This window comes from Serpula lacrymans (genome assembly GCF_000218685.1).
Source record: "Serpula lacrymans var. lacrymans S7.9 unplaced genomic scaffold SERLAscaffold_8, whole genome shotgun sequence".
Taxonomy (NCBI): Eukaryota; Fungi; Basidiomycota; class Agaricomycetes; order Boletales; family Serpulaceae; genus Serpula; species Serpula lacrymans.
In genome coordinates this window covers 227,447-241,561 of record NW_006763297.1, presented here as the reverse complement: position 1 = coordinate 241,561, position 14,115 = coordinate 227,447, and the positions used below count along the sequence as shown (strand labels likewise).

General features: G+C 43.6%; 4 protein-coding genes across 4 annotated transcripts; 2 read left to right on the top strand and 2 right to left on the bottom strand.

Moving 5' to 3' along the window:
* Window positions 1–127: 127 nt before the first annotated feature.
* SERLADRAFT_438738 (uncharacterized protein) lies at window positions 128–1,334 on the bottom strand (the record flags this gene model as incomplete). The annotated part of the gene is made up of 5 exons (XM_007319128.1): window positions 128–416; window positions 477–912; window positions 964–1,007; window positions 1,058–1,155; window positions 1,212–1,334. 5 exons carry the CDS (start codon window positions 1,332–1,334, stop codon window positions 128–130), a joined length of 990 nt encoding a protein of 329 aa, XP_007319190.1.
* An 819-nt stretch (window positions 1,335–2,153) lies between these two features.
* SERLADRAFT_438737 (uncharacterized protein) lies at window positions 2,154–6,394 on the bottom strand (the record flags this gene model as incomplete). Its single annotated transcript, XM_007319127.1, has 19 exons — window positions 2,154–2,564; window positions 2,615–2,865; window positions 2,918–3,061; window positions 3,125–3,158; window positions 3,210–3,732; window positions 3,784–4,043; window positions 4,095–4,152; window positions 4,204–4,354; window positions 4,423–4,441; window positions 4,506–4,664; window positions 4,727–4,824; window positions 4,880–4,914; window positions 4,970–5,052; window positions 5,111–5,164; window positions 5,229–5,360; window positions 5,416–5,507; window positions 5,561–5,629; window positions 5,683–6,012; window positions 6,073–6,394. The coding sequence occupies 19 exons, from the start codon at window positions 6,392–6,394 to the stop codon at window positions 2,154–2,156; spliced, it is 3,225 nt and encodes a 1,074-aa protein (XP_007319189.1).
* Window positions 6,395–11,207: 4,813 nt separating this feature from the next.
* On the top strand, window positions 11,208–11,600 carry SERLADRAFT_438736 (uncharacterized protein; the record flags this gene model as incomplete). The annotated part of the gene is made up of 1 exon (XM_007319126.1): window positions 11,208–11,600. The coding sequence occupies one exon, from the start codon at window positions 11,208–11,210 to the stop codon at window positions 11,598–11,600; it is 393 nt and encodes a 130-aa protein (XP_007319188.1).
* Window positions 11,601–13,455: 1,855 nt separating this feature from the next.
* Window positions 13,456–13,838, top strand: SERLADRAFT_438735 (uncharacterized protein; the record flags this gene model as incomplete). Its single annotated transcript, XM_007319125.1, has 2 exons — window positions 13,456–13,697; window positions 13,748–13,838. The coding sequence occupies 2 exons, from the start codon at window positions 13,456–13,458 to the stop codon at window positions 13,836–13,838; spliced, it is 333 nt and encodes a 110-aa protein (XP_007319187.1).
* Window positions 13,839–14,115: the final 277 nt, after the last annotated feature.

Genomic DNA, 14,115 nt, shown 5'->3' with positions numbered 1-14,115 from the left:
CTCCAAGGGAAGCACGCAATGACAATACTATCGAAGGGAATTTGAAGGCTTACTGTGAACTTTGTTCCGACAGGTGGACCCACAGTTATCCATCCGCTTTCAACACATTAGGGATTCCCCTATAAATTCATTTGGTCATTTCCTCCGTATCAACCACAAAAAGCTCCGAGTTATCAACTGAATCTCCTACACCGCTGCGCACAGTGGTTTGTCTAAATGCTAAAGGAAGGGTATTGGGCTGCACGCTCGTCCGACTGACTCCAACGCTACCTAGTGATCGGGTGCTCCGGAATACACGACATGCCATGGCGTTCGTCAACACCACGTTAGGGACGGAAAGCATGGCTCGGTACGCCCCGGGGATTGAGGTTATGAAAATCACAATGACGATCACCAGATTACAGATCACAGTAATCCTGTTCCTCATAAAATTGATTTGGGCTATTCTTATAAAACAATTCATGATAAGGGCTTACAAGTAATAAACCTGACCGTCTCGCAAGAGTGCTCTGGTAAAACGGGGCAGATAGTGGCCAGAAAAGAACGACTTCCATCGGTTTCTTGTGCCAGGATCAGCATCAGAGTGTGAATTTAGATGCCATGAGATGGCGAGGAAGACGAGGGTATCGTGAACGACCATAGCGATGGCTGGAGAGACAATATACAGCTTCGGTTCAGGGTTGGTGCAGTATTGCGTTGGGCCAATTGTGACGCCCTGCATGCCCGTTATGGTTGACAAGCAACACCCAAGAACGCTTAGCCATAGGAAGAGAAAAAAGAAGATGATGTACTTGTTCCCGGTGAAGATGGCACGAACTCGAAGGAAGAATTGCAATGCAGTGGTTGGAGCAGCAAACGATAGCGAAACGTTGTTGACTATTTGGTATGCACTGCAATTGCCAAGAGGAGCCGCTAATCACGCATAATCAGCATCTCAAGGTTCAAAAAAGAACATATACCAACTTTCAAAAATCGTACATATTGAGACATAAAAGAGTGCTGCAATCCTAGATAGAAATCAGCATGTCGGGTGAGTCCCTAAATGTGTTTCTTTTACCTCGAAATGAAATACACCACAGTGGGTATACCAATTTTGTGTTTGAATAGAAGCTTGTAGTCACCAATCAAGTTCGACAGTATGTCCCAAACTATTGCCTAAAGATACAGAATAAGTAATACCGAACACCTAGATTATTGACGGAATAACTGACCCCGGCCGAGCCGACGAGCACATATTTTGAAATCTGCTCTTGATATGCGAGTTCGGGAGGTAGAAAAGCTGCTGGTGTATATGGATTGGACAGATAAGTTCCGTTGATTTCAACACCAGACATTTTGGGCTTGGAAACTCAGTTACTAGATCAAGACGAGTTTGGAGGGTGGTCGGTAACCAAGGCCTGTATGACTTGGATGAAAACTCACAGTAGAAGTTGGGTTGTACTCATATACCCTGAACTGTTAACCTCAGTCACCGAGCGAGCTTGGAGTCCTCGTAGTTTCTGTGGATGTCGACTAAGTATTATGGACTTGAGATTACGAAGATACTTGACCATTGTGAGTCCAGATCTCCTATTTATCTGTATCCCTTCGCATATGCCACGGTGATACTTCGCGGGGAAGGGATGATATTTCGATGATACACTGCCTCGGAGAAGTGTTGGCCACCGCCTTTTCGGCCTCCACTTGACGTATATGAGTACTATTTATCTGAGCAGAACAAATAGAAGTGTGAACACATCATGATCATCATCCCAGTTTATAAACCCCAACGACAGAATTTAGATTAGATGCTGCGATAGCATAGAAACAGTTCGGAAAAAGACCTTATATGACTCGCCGACCGCGGACAGAGATACCATCGTCGCTGTATAAAGATAGCATGATAACACTATCATGTTGGGAGAAAGGTTCAGGTCGAATATAACTCTTTTTGGCGTACCATTCCCAGCTATATACCATGACTGGGAAGGCGACCAACCTCTGACCTTGGTTTTTAGTTACCGCCAACGTGCGATACCTAGACATCTATTGATATCCATCATTTATTGAAAGCGTACATCATACATCATTGATAGGATGCTCCAGACTGCTCGCTCTGTGCTCCATCTATGGTAAACAACACAGATAGTTAAACATTTCCAGATGGCAAACAGCTACACCTGATTTGAAATAAATCCACTCTTGCGCCAGTAACTCAACCACAAATCGACATCTGAAGCGCCAAGTGGCCTTATTGTGGTGTCACCCAACGTCGGAGACGCTTTCTTTGCTTCTTCCATAGACATTCGACGCAACCCCATGGCACCTGCACGGAAGAAGTCAAGGATAACAGATGCCGGATTCTCCCGTGCATCAGCACCTCCAGAGCGAAGTGAAGCGTCTTCTGAACACTCGAGCCATTTTTTATATGGCACTAGTGGAAGATCAAGACTAGTGGAGAATTGCGCGAAGATAGTTGACCAGGGTGTTTCCTTCGGATGGGCAACGTGCACAAATGTAGTGTTGGAATCGCGCATCTCGACAACAGCTTTTGCGGCAGTGTCCATTGGCAGCCAAGCCACAGACTAGTTCAAGTGAACAGATATTCATCATTGATTTTCAAATTATCACTGACCTGATCCAATACGGGAAGACACTTCAAGTAGATGCTTGATCGTATCATGGACGGAAGCCACTCTTTCTCTTTCCAGAAACCGTTTACGCCTCCACTGATTTGGCCCAATCGAATAATGATGGGCCGTAGAGACGTTTCTGCTGCTGCGTTCGTTAAGACTTTCTCTGAAACCCATTTCGATTCGCTATACCCCGAGCCTACTGCAGAGGTGCAGTCAACTGGTAGTTCCTTGGCTTCGCCAGTTTCCAAACCTAAGCCATGTTCTCAAGCATTGAACGAGAGCGTAGTGTCAGTAACACGCACCTTGTAATATTCCTCCTGAACTGATATATGCCAAACGAGGGGGAGTTGGAAGGGGGCTTGAAAGGGCGAAGTCGATCAAGTTGCGCACACCTTTCACCTGGGGATCAAAGGTGTTCAGAGTGAGGTTGAAATCCACAGGCCAAGCTGTTTTATATTGTTAGTTAATATTGATAATGTAGTTTCTGCAGAAAAGCAAAACGATCGCACCATTGTGTATAATGTGTGTGACGGATGTTCTCATCTGAAGAGTAATTTCATCAGTAATGGATTGCAATTGCAGTACTTGACGCACCTCGTCGACTTTCTCCGTACCAAGCCCGAATTCGGGCTCGCTGACATCTGCTTCCAACAATACAAGCTTGGGGTGGGACGCAAGTGCAGGATCAAGGCCAACTTGACCCAGCACAAGTTTTTGCCTATCTAATAGAGGATTTCCGCTGCTGTGTTTTCTGTTTATTGCATATACTCTAGCAATCTTAGCTGAATTCAATAGCTCTCCTAAAAGGTATGCGCCAACTCCCCCGGTAGTGCCCGTGACCAGCACGGCCTCTGTCTCAGGCAGTTCAATAGAGGGAACGTGCCTAGAGAACGCCTGGCTGTATTTCTCGGCCATCTGGAGCATGTCCTGACATTTCGCGTCCGTCTTGTCATTGCTAGCGCTCGGCGTAGAAGAGAGTTGATCATGCATGAACGATGCAAGGGCTCTAATGGAAGGATACTGGTAAACGAGGTTACTAGAGAAGTTTCTCGTGTCCACCTGGGCGGATGTTCGCAATGCGTGGAAGATAGTGTTCCGTATCCATGTTGCCTGAAGACTATGAAATCACACTTGAGTAAGGATTTCACCGTGCAATGGCGAGGCTCACCTATCAGCACCATGTTCAAAAATATTTACATCGTCGTCCACAAGCTTTCCCAGTGTTTTCGTGATGATCGTCCTAACAAAGTCTAGTATACTTGACAAGTCCCCAGCCGAAGGAGGTGGAATATCAGCCCGCGTACTTTCGGCTACTGCTTCGTACAGTGCTTCTATTTCAGGTTCGTACTCATCAATGATGAATGCGCGGCGTAAAGTATGCTTGGCAGTGTACACGAAGGGTTTCGATGGAGATGCGACGATTATCATCTATATAAAGTGAGTGAGTGACGAAGCATAATTGCTGGCAATCGCACTAACCTCTTTGAAGATTCTGGAATGCTTTGGTGCAAAGTCATTCATAATCTCCACTGTAGGCCTAGGCAGAGGTCACGAGTCCATCCACCATGGAAAGGAAATGTGGGCGTACCATATCTTATTCCTAAAATCTGCTAATTTCTCTGTATCGGAAATATCGAATTTATGCTCATCCCGAGGTTCGATAAGGAGTCCTGCATGGAACCTTCCTCGACCGAACATAATTGCATGCCGTACATGGAGATCCTTAACGAGTATTTTTTCTAGAAGAGATCCGGGAATGGTGGGTAAGCACGAGTATTACCGCCTACGCATTATTAACAAAACGTACCTAGAGGCCCGGGGTTGGTCTGAGTAGCCGATTCCCATTAGTACAATGGAGTAAAGCGTATGTATAGAAGTAAAAAGGCCCACTTTCTCAGCGGTGCTATGCATGATTTGATCATCTGCTCTGCCATAGACTTTCCAATAACCGGGTAACGTCGGATGTGGTGTGAGAAGGTCGCTCGTGTAATATGCATCGGCTTCTCCTCTTTTGATATTGAAGACAGTGGGAACATGGGTAGGATGAGGCTACAATCGGGAAAGATGGGTCAGAATCGTTTGGAATATAGATTGTGGTAAAGGTTTCTGACATGTATGATAAGCTCTGATGTCCCTTCACCACTGGGAATGAACTCGGGTTTGACTATATTGGATAAACGGAAATACTGCCAATCGGGGCAACGTGTTTCTGATTGGAAAAGTCAGAATCGGCGGCGATAGCTATTTTTCAAACAAGAACCTACTTGGCAGGAATACACCAATGATACTGATCTCTGAACTATACAGGACAAGTTACCATTGATGTAATTTTCATGTAACAATCATACACATACCTTCCATAAAGACTGAATAGGGGCGCACCGATTTTGCTCAACGCATCACCAATTTCTTGGTTCATAGGAGCACCGCCGAAGAACTACACCACCCACAAGTTAATTCAAGATGGAAACTTGTGTATTAAGCGCTAAACTCACGATCCCTTTTAGTTTGGGAAGCTGACGAACATAGTCTGGATTCTCATACCATGCCTAAAAGATACAGTGAGATCAGTTTAACGCTTTTTGTAACGAGATTGGCTGTGACTAAACCTACCTCGACGAAACTTGGAACACAAAAGATGATGTCACTATTAGTATCGATGGCATGTTTGAATGCATTGTCCGCCGTTGGAACAGTTGCCGGGGACTTCGGCTCGAACACGCTCAATATCATACCCGTTGCAGCCTTAGAACAGCATGTCAGCCGATAACGACGAGATAAGAGTGATAGCGAGTCTTACTGTCCAAACAACTTGGTATGCACCCATTGCATGGAACATGGGCATGCTGGGAGCGGCGTTCCGTATACCAGTGAGGTCTCGCTCGCCATAATCTACAATCAGCATTAGGCTCACGCCATCGCGCATACAGCCACTGAAGACGTACGAGGAATGTTAGCCAAATGTATTAGGTGGTAATGGGTCCAAACAATAAGCTTCGGGAAAGCAGTGGAACCTTATATGCACATGATCACCTGAAACTACAACCAACGTAGTTTTCCAACTTACCAGAAGAGTGCAGTATGAGTGCCGGAGCTTCCAAGGGTGATTTAGAAGCCCTAAGCGAAAGAACTTCTGCTTGGTTTTCATCGTTGAACAGTTCCTCAAATATCGGCATGGGATGAATTTGAGGCTCGACGCTTTCACTTTCACGCAACAGTTCCATGGCGGCGGCGGCTGTGTCCTGAAATATCTGTTCAACCCCTACATATAAATGGGTTGCACCAGAAGTTCGTAAGAGATGGGCGACTGCTTGCGAAGAGTTGCGGGGTGAGATCGGGAACACTGGACATCCAACATATATCATTCCCATAATAACAGCAAAGAACGATATGTGATCTGTGTTGCGATAAGTGTAAAGAAAGTTGTAAATGGGTACATGATATTGAAAGTGCGTACCAGATGATGCTAAAATGGCAACTGTCGGATTATACGATGGCGGGACGCTGTCCTGAGACGCCTTGATACGCGACAATGTCAACAATCCGGCTCGACGTATAGCATAGACGGCCTCTGGCCAAAGTATAGTTCTGAGGGTGCCATCTGCAGATCGTGGATAGATGAATAGAGGATGTTCAGAGGAATTGCGAAGATGTTCGTCGTATATCTCAGGAATAGTAAGCGATCCATTCAAGACTGGCGTCACGAATGTTTTGCTATCAAGACATTGAGTCTTTGGATGGTCTGGTATGGGCAGGTATAAGTGGTCGTGGATGTTCATTGTAGTCAGATAACTGTAATCTTCCCACTTCTAGACTGCTGGTCCATATATATAACGCATCTTGGGCTAGCCAGGTGATATCGCCAGATCAAAAAGATGCTCCAGATGTCAATAAATATCAATATTCGATGCCGGATTAGTTTTTTGCTTACATTATAGTCCGACATCAACTGTAATCCAAGCTGACTCGACTTGATCCTCATCATGATGGAACTGCGCTCGTCGTCACTGTCGTGGCATATTTCAAGACCTTCAGCTCCTCAAGAATGGGTTTGAATACTTGGGAAACAATAGTGTGTGCCGACGCATTCATTACGTATTACAATCAAAAAGGCAGTCCGGGTCAAGTCTGGGAAGCAATAATACAGTAGTAGCATCACACTATGCCTTCAGGACGTTAGTCGCAATTTCAAGAAATCGCGGGTTAACTGCTAATAACCTAATACAGTTGATATGCTCATAATGCAATGCATAGTGCCGGGACCTCAAAAACTTGATGCATTATCACTGTGGGGATCGACTTATATAAGCCCAGCTTATATGCTGAAAATATTCAATTTTAGCTTTTTTCAGCCAATCAGAATGCAGATATCCAATATCTTCAGCATATGAGCTGAGCTCATATAAGTTGATCCCCACAGTGTATGAGGCAAGATGACATATGTCACAATAGTGTGACCTCCGCCAAAAATGTGACATAGCAATATATGTGATGGATCATGTTTACAGCGTTTTCGGAAAAGCTTGTCTGCACTGTTTTTTTTCGTTGCACCTTAAATATACTATATAATCAGCTCAATTACCACAAAAGGATGGGCAACAGGAATCCCGGATTCCATCAATCACAATCTTTGTGCTTACTGTATCATGCTATCAGCAAAGAAACCAAGCTCAGTTCAGCTCTGTCTGACCTCCTCCCAACCTTCTCCGCAGTCGACCACATATCCTCAACAATGGCATTGTGTCAGACCTGTAACACAGGTGTTTTCCAGGCAGCAGAGCACGGGTTATTGTTATCTCCTTCATGGAATCTGGGATTCCTATTGCCCGTCTTTTTTTGGTAATTGAGCTGATTATATGATATTTCTAGGGCATGACAAAAAAAACAGCGCAGACAAGCTTTTCCAAAAACACTGTAATTACAGGTAAAATACTGTTCTAAGGGTTTTGTTGAACATTGAGTAGTTCTTCTCGTTGTAAAAGAGTAAGGAAAGTCCAAGTGATAACTGAGGGTTGCCATATTGCATGCACCCAACCTCAAGCTGCTGACATAGTGTGATTGTAACAACCAAAGTTTTGATACCCTGGCACACAACTTCAGACAAGCAAAGAGTGAAGGAGATAGGAGTGGGTAAATCCCTTTGAGTAAGACTGAGTTAGTTGTGAATTAACAACAGGAGGACTCACTGAGGAGTTTCCTTGATCTAATAGAGTATATATACTGTTACAGAGTGTTTGTACATGTTGTAGTATACAGTTGTTAAGGGTGGTGGCTGATAATGTCATAGGGTGCAGCCCTTGTGACCAACTCCACTGTGTGGGAGAGTTGTATCTAAAAATAAGAAGAAGCAGTGCATGTGAGAAAGTGAAGTCTGAACAAAGGAAAGTGCAGCATGGCACAAGTGTGTGAGGAATGAGAAAGAAGGTTAAAGAGGAGAATGAAAGTTGAAGGTCCAAAAATTGTGTATTGTAACAGTGATAAGCTCAATGCGAGAAAATGATGGCTCAGCTTCGTCTACATTGTTGTCATCTGATTCCACCTCAACAACCTCACCACTTGCCACAGCCATCTCCTGCCGTACCACATCTGCAATTGCCTTATCACCCCCTTCCAATGTGATCATTGCCCCATCCACTTTCTGCTCTTCAATTGGGTCAAGGATTTTGTCGGCAGTCAAGAGTTTGCCAAAAATACAATTTTATGCCTTCAAATCATTGACTGAAGCCATAAGGGCACTGTAAGGAACCAATTTTTCTATTGCATTCCCACCATGCCATGGTTGTCCAACCCATTCCCCGTCACTCCTCTCACCATTAGATTAGAAGTTATAGCCAGTACTCTATTGCTTTTATCTCATATTTTTATAATACACAATTTCTGGACCTTTAAATTTCATTCTCCACTTTAACTTTCTTTCATAGTTTTCACACACTGTGCCATGCAGCACTTTCCATTTTGTTCAAACTCCTCTTTCTCGCACTGCACTGCCTTTTTGTTGTTCTTAGCTACAAGTCTCTCACACAGTGGGGCTGGTCACACGGGCTGTGCCCTATGGCATCATCAGTCACTGCCTTCATTAACTGTATAGTACATATGTACAAATAGTATGTAGTAGTATAAATACCATAATAGATCAAGGAGACTCTTTAGCGAGTCCTCCTGTTGTTTACCCACAACTACCTCGGTCCTAAACCTAAGGGAGTTTATTCACCCTCTCACTCACTCCTCTCTGCTTGTTCTTTCTGTGTGTGAAAGCATAAAAACTCTGGTTGTGACAGATATTCAATGTATTATTCCTTATTCAATATTAGTTTGGATTTGTGTATACTGATATTCTTCAACATCAATACTCTGATCCACCGCCTTCTACAAGGACTTGGCCAGACATTTGTCGTTGTTATATAGCTTTGTATTTATTGCCTGACAGGCACTTTCTGTGCTAGTGGTTTCGTGAATGCAGGAATGCAAATTTTGAGTCCTGTGCGGTGTGATGCAGCATGACAAAGTGAGTTGATGGCTTCAAGTGCCTTTTTGATGTCTCCCTCAGCATCCACCACAGCTTTGAGAGCTGGGTTCCAATCACAAGCTACAAATTTGGTGCCAAGGCGTGTGCACAAACACTGTTCAGTGTCAGGTAAGGTCATTTCTGTTGTTGAAAAATCCCGAACAATTTGCCATGCTGCCTAATTTGCATGTGATAGAGGATTTGATAGCTTTGTGCATGAAATTTGAGGTCTGCACTGGTAATTTAAGGCAAGGATGTTAAAAAGAAAATCAAAGGACATACCCCAATCCTGGCTGAATTCCAGTGTGATCCCAACAATGTTTGATGGTTTCTGATGAAATATTGTTCCAAGTTTGCTTCACTATGGTAATAGCTTCAAGGAGGTTGATATCATAGATGTTGCCTCACACGCATCATCCATATCAATGGCATGAAAAATGGTGGTGATAGTGGGCCTTGACACAATGGATGATTCCTGCATCGCAGGGCTGTACAAATGGAGTCAGATTTGGCACAAAAAGTTTAAGGTCATTATTTGATGGCTGATAAGAGATCATGTAAGCTGAAAAATTGTCAACAAAAAGGCAGATGTGGCGTTTTTGTTGTTTTATCAAGAGGTCAACCCTTTTAACCCACCTACACATTTGTGAGCACCAATCATAATTAGATAAGGGAATCCTTACTCTTCAAAAATTGCTGTTGTCATCCATGCCTTCTTGTTGTTCCAATAATAAAATCCCTGCTGCTCTGGGCTTTGTTTGTTAAAGCATTGTGGCTTCTTTGTCTTGCCAATAAAGAAAGGTTCAAGTTTCTCACTCTTATTTGCATTGCATGCAAAGCCAATTGAGATGCGGGACTTTTCCTTCTTTTTGCCACTCATTTGTTTTGATGCCAGTCCATAATCAAGAGGTGCACTGAAGAAAGAAGCATGACATGAACATCAGAAATCAAAATAAGAAGTTTGATAAGACTTACTAAGGGAAGAGACCTGTTTTGTCACGACTTGAGCCAGAGCGCTAGTTAGAGCACTAATTTCTTTTTCATTTTCTTTAATATCTGATCACATGACAGACATAAGTTGTTAAGCTGCTGCTATTAGCGCGGATAACACAAATACTTAGTTATATCTAGTCACGTGACAAACACGTGACAGAATCCAGACTATGATGTAGAACATCAGTCAGCGCCTCATGGCTGACCTTCAGAACGTATATATACTGAACACTCATGTACATACTTTTCTTCAGTTGTTGATTACTTCTATATACAGTTACTTGGACGCTACTTGTTGATTGAGAACTTGTCCCTCCGTTAATTCGGCAAAAGGGATAGGAATCTTACAAAATCAACAACTCGTAACGAGTACTGTTCATGAACGTAACATCAACTATCATAACCATCATCATCATCATCATCATCATCATCACCCTCACCCTATTCAAAATCTTTTACAAAACTCACACCCAACCTATCCTTCCACTCAATCACATTCCCGCTCGCCCCGACACCATTATCTCCTTCTTCCCAGCCAATATATCACCCTCCTCCTCACAAAACTCCTTCATCACCATCCCCCTTTAGCTACAAAATATATCAATATAATTCCTTTGGTGTGGAACCAGAGGGATTTTCCCGTTTTTACCTAGTTTCTACTTCACTTTCCTCTGACCAGGCCGCGCATTTGCGTCCGCCAGTCGGGAGAAGAACCGAGAGCCTAATAAGCCGGTTACAACTGGACAACCGTTCGGACCCAGTCTTATTACTATAATTTTTACATAAAATTCATAAAATACAAAAATAGCTACAGTACCTACATAGTCAGTGGTGAACTGAAGAGGATCACCTTGAATAAAGAGGAAAAGATAGACTATTAAAGATCTTAGAAAGCGGTGTATCGATCCAGCTTATCACTGGGGAACTCCTTTCTATGCTTAATAGAAAATTGTATATCTGGATAGGAGAACAACGTGTCTATTCCAGAGATTACGTTTTTAGAGGACAATTTCCTCTACCAGAAATCACATCAATCAGAATCCCCTCTCCCATAATCAAATCCGAAACTCCCCCACCTCCCCAACTCGAATTCAATGTCCAACCTAGAATATCGAGATCAGCCAGAGCCATCCAACAGCACGGACAGTGCATTTACCAGGGAAATGATGGATTCATTACCCAGAATAGACACTCCCCCGCCGAAAGAAGTATCATTAGAAGCATACGTAAAACAAGAAGTAGAAAAAGCGATCAGAGAAACAAGGCTTCTATACCAATCCCAGCTCGACGAGGCGCTCGAAGAAGTGAGCGTCTTAGAAAAAAGACTCAAAAAGAAAGTATCGCCACCTCCAGAAAAGGTGGAAAGAAGTAGGACGGCATTGGAGAAACCAGAAAATTTCTCCGGAGATAAGAAGAAGTACAGGGCTTTCAGGGAGTCCTTACTTCTGCACTTCGAAGACGATGCCGTTGTTATGCACCAAAGTTGATTGGTAGCATGGACAGGTGTCAATAACGAAGCGAATATTCAAAAAGACTCGCCTTTGCGCCACACAGGCACAGTGCCACGTGGAATAGTAATTAATATTGCCCTTTTTGAAGTTGTGGCTGATCAGCACCACCTCTATTAGGCAATCCAGTCACGCTCACCTTTGCTTTTCCATCCGGTACTTTCTGCGTTTCGGCATTTCGGCAAATTTTTGCGTTGCCACTGGCTACACATTGCATTGCGCCCTCGCTTTTGTCGTTTCCCTTACTCCCCTTCCTTTGCTTAGCCCCACCATGGGCCCCTTCCTCTCCTTTTTATTCTCACCTGACGGTTGTTTCTGGATCCCCATTCTAATCCACTTTTTCATCACCTCCACCCTCCTCCTCCTCATCTTATTTGCACCCCCACCATTTCTAATGTCACCACTTCCTATCCGCTTCCGTCGCCAATCCGTTGACTACCACGTGCCACTGCTGATATCAGCAAAGCCCCGGCGGCCGGTCCAAATAGGGCAACAGGTAGGTTCATCTTCATGATGTCGATCTGCCATCATATACTATCAAAACATTGGTTGCTCGTCTTGCCTGGTTGGAGCGTGGGTGGGTAGTTTTTGAGCTGGAGAAGGTTCATCCCCTTGCATCGCCCATGTTCATTGCTGTCCCATTCACTTGGGTACACTTATCTTTTGTCCATCGTCTTCGCTACAGCTACACCTACCACATGCTGCCTGGGACTCACTTGTTCCAAATTGGAACTACTCCTCTCCCTCCCTCGTTTGATCAGGTGGTCCAACACAACCAGTCCATTGGTAAGGCCCATGGAACTGTCGGATTTGGACTAGGTGGTGGACCGGTGGCTCCAGTTTCTTTTTCTTCAGCAGAACATTCATTTACAGTGCGATTATTTTTTGATTTTGGAATCATTTTTATGGACACATATTTTTTAGAATGCCTGACTGACAATAAAGGAACTGTGTTGATACTGATAGTGTTTTGCCTTGCCCTTTTTTTTACTGCATCTTCCCATGACATCATGATTTTCCTGCTCTCTTTTTGCTATTGGACTTTACTTTATGGCTGTACAAACCTGTGACATTACTCACAGCATTCATTGTTCTATCTCTTTCTTTTCCTTTTTTGACAATCTTATCCTGTACTACCTACGCAGGATTCGTCAGCATACATTCCTTCCTTCATGTTCTTTCTCATTCTTTTTGCACAGCTATACTGTGCATAGCCTACTTTTCTTTCACTATATAAACCCCTGTATTTTACCTTGAAAAAGAACAAGAACTCCAATCCAGACTTCTTCTCTACTCTCAAGTTCACTACTCTGCTACTTGTGATCCAGTGTGGTCACAACACTTCCCACTTCTACCACTGTTAACTGCTGTCATCGTCACTCGTCACTTTTTGAAAGTGATTGTCATCCCCTTCGATTAGAGTCCTTCTGAGCACTACAGTTTGTGCGTCAGGAGCCTGCTATCACTGGGAACCTCGTCACCTCATCATCCTCGTTGTTCTCAAACCTACCTTGTGCTACGATTAGCAAGGTAGTGCTTGTCTATACTCGCCAGAAAGCACCTATCTTTCTATAAATTCAACTATCCCTCCTCCTCAAAACCCACACTCATACACCTCTGGGTTTTACTTTGAAGGATCTTTATACATACCACCCCACAAACAACCAGACCACTCCACTGTTCTAGGAGGCAAAGCCCATAAACAAGTTCCGTGGAATCTGGGAGGATTGTGTGTTAGTTTGTTTTTGTGTGTGGTTTTCTAACAACAGTTCTCATCATCAACACCGTCTATTTTAATGATGACAGAAAAAAGATAAGCTTTGTGCTGTCTTTCATGAAAGAAGGAGAAGCCGCAGCCTTCCGGACCGATTGGCTAGAGAATAGGGTCGATGCTCAACAGTTAGGGCTCGACATCACACACACGTACGGAAGTTGGCCATACTTTGCCGATAAGATGGAAGAAAGGTTCAAGGACAGTTTTGAAAAAGAAACTGCCAAGAATGAAATATTGACCCTAAAGCAGGGCAATGAAACCGCCAAAGCCTTTTTTGAAAGGTTTGAAGAAAAGAAAAGATGGTGGGATACACAAACCGAATAAATGAAGAGTTCTCAATTTCCCTATTAAGGAGAAACATGAATAAACTGCTAGTAGACAGAGTAATCTACGGTGGACACATTCCTAGAGATTACCAGGAATGGAAGAGAGAACTCATCTGAATGGACTATATTTGGAGAGAACGTGAGAAAGAGAAGAAAGGTTCCAAAATGGGAAGGAAAACATATTCGGAACAAAAAAAAGAAGGTGAAAAGAAGAAAGATGGGACCGGTTATACCTATACCGGTAGCGGAGAAAGAATGGAAGTGGACAAAGCAAAGTTCCGCACAGAAGGACGATGCTACCGATGCGGAGATAAAGGACATAGAAGCTTCGAGTGCAAAGACGCACAAAAGAAGAAGCCACAATTCAATGTCCGCGAATTTCTAGAGAAGATGA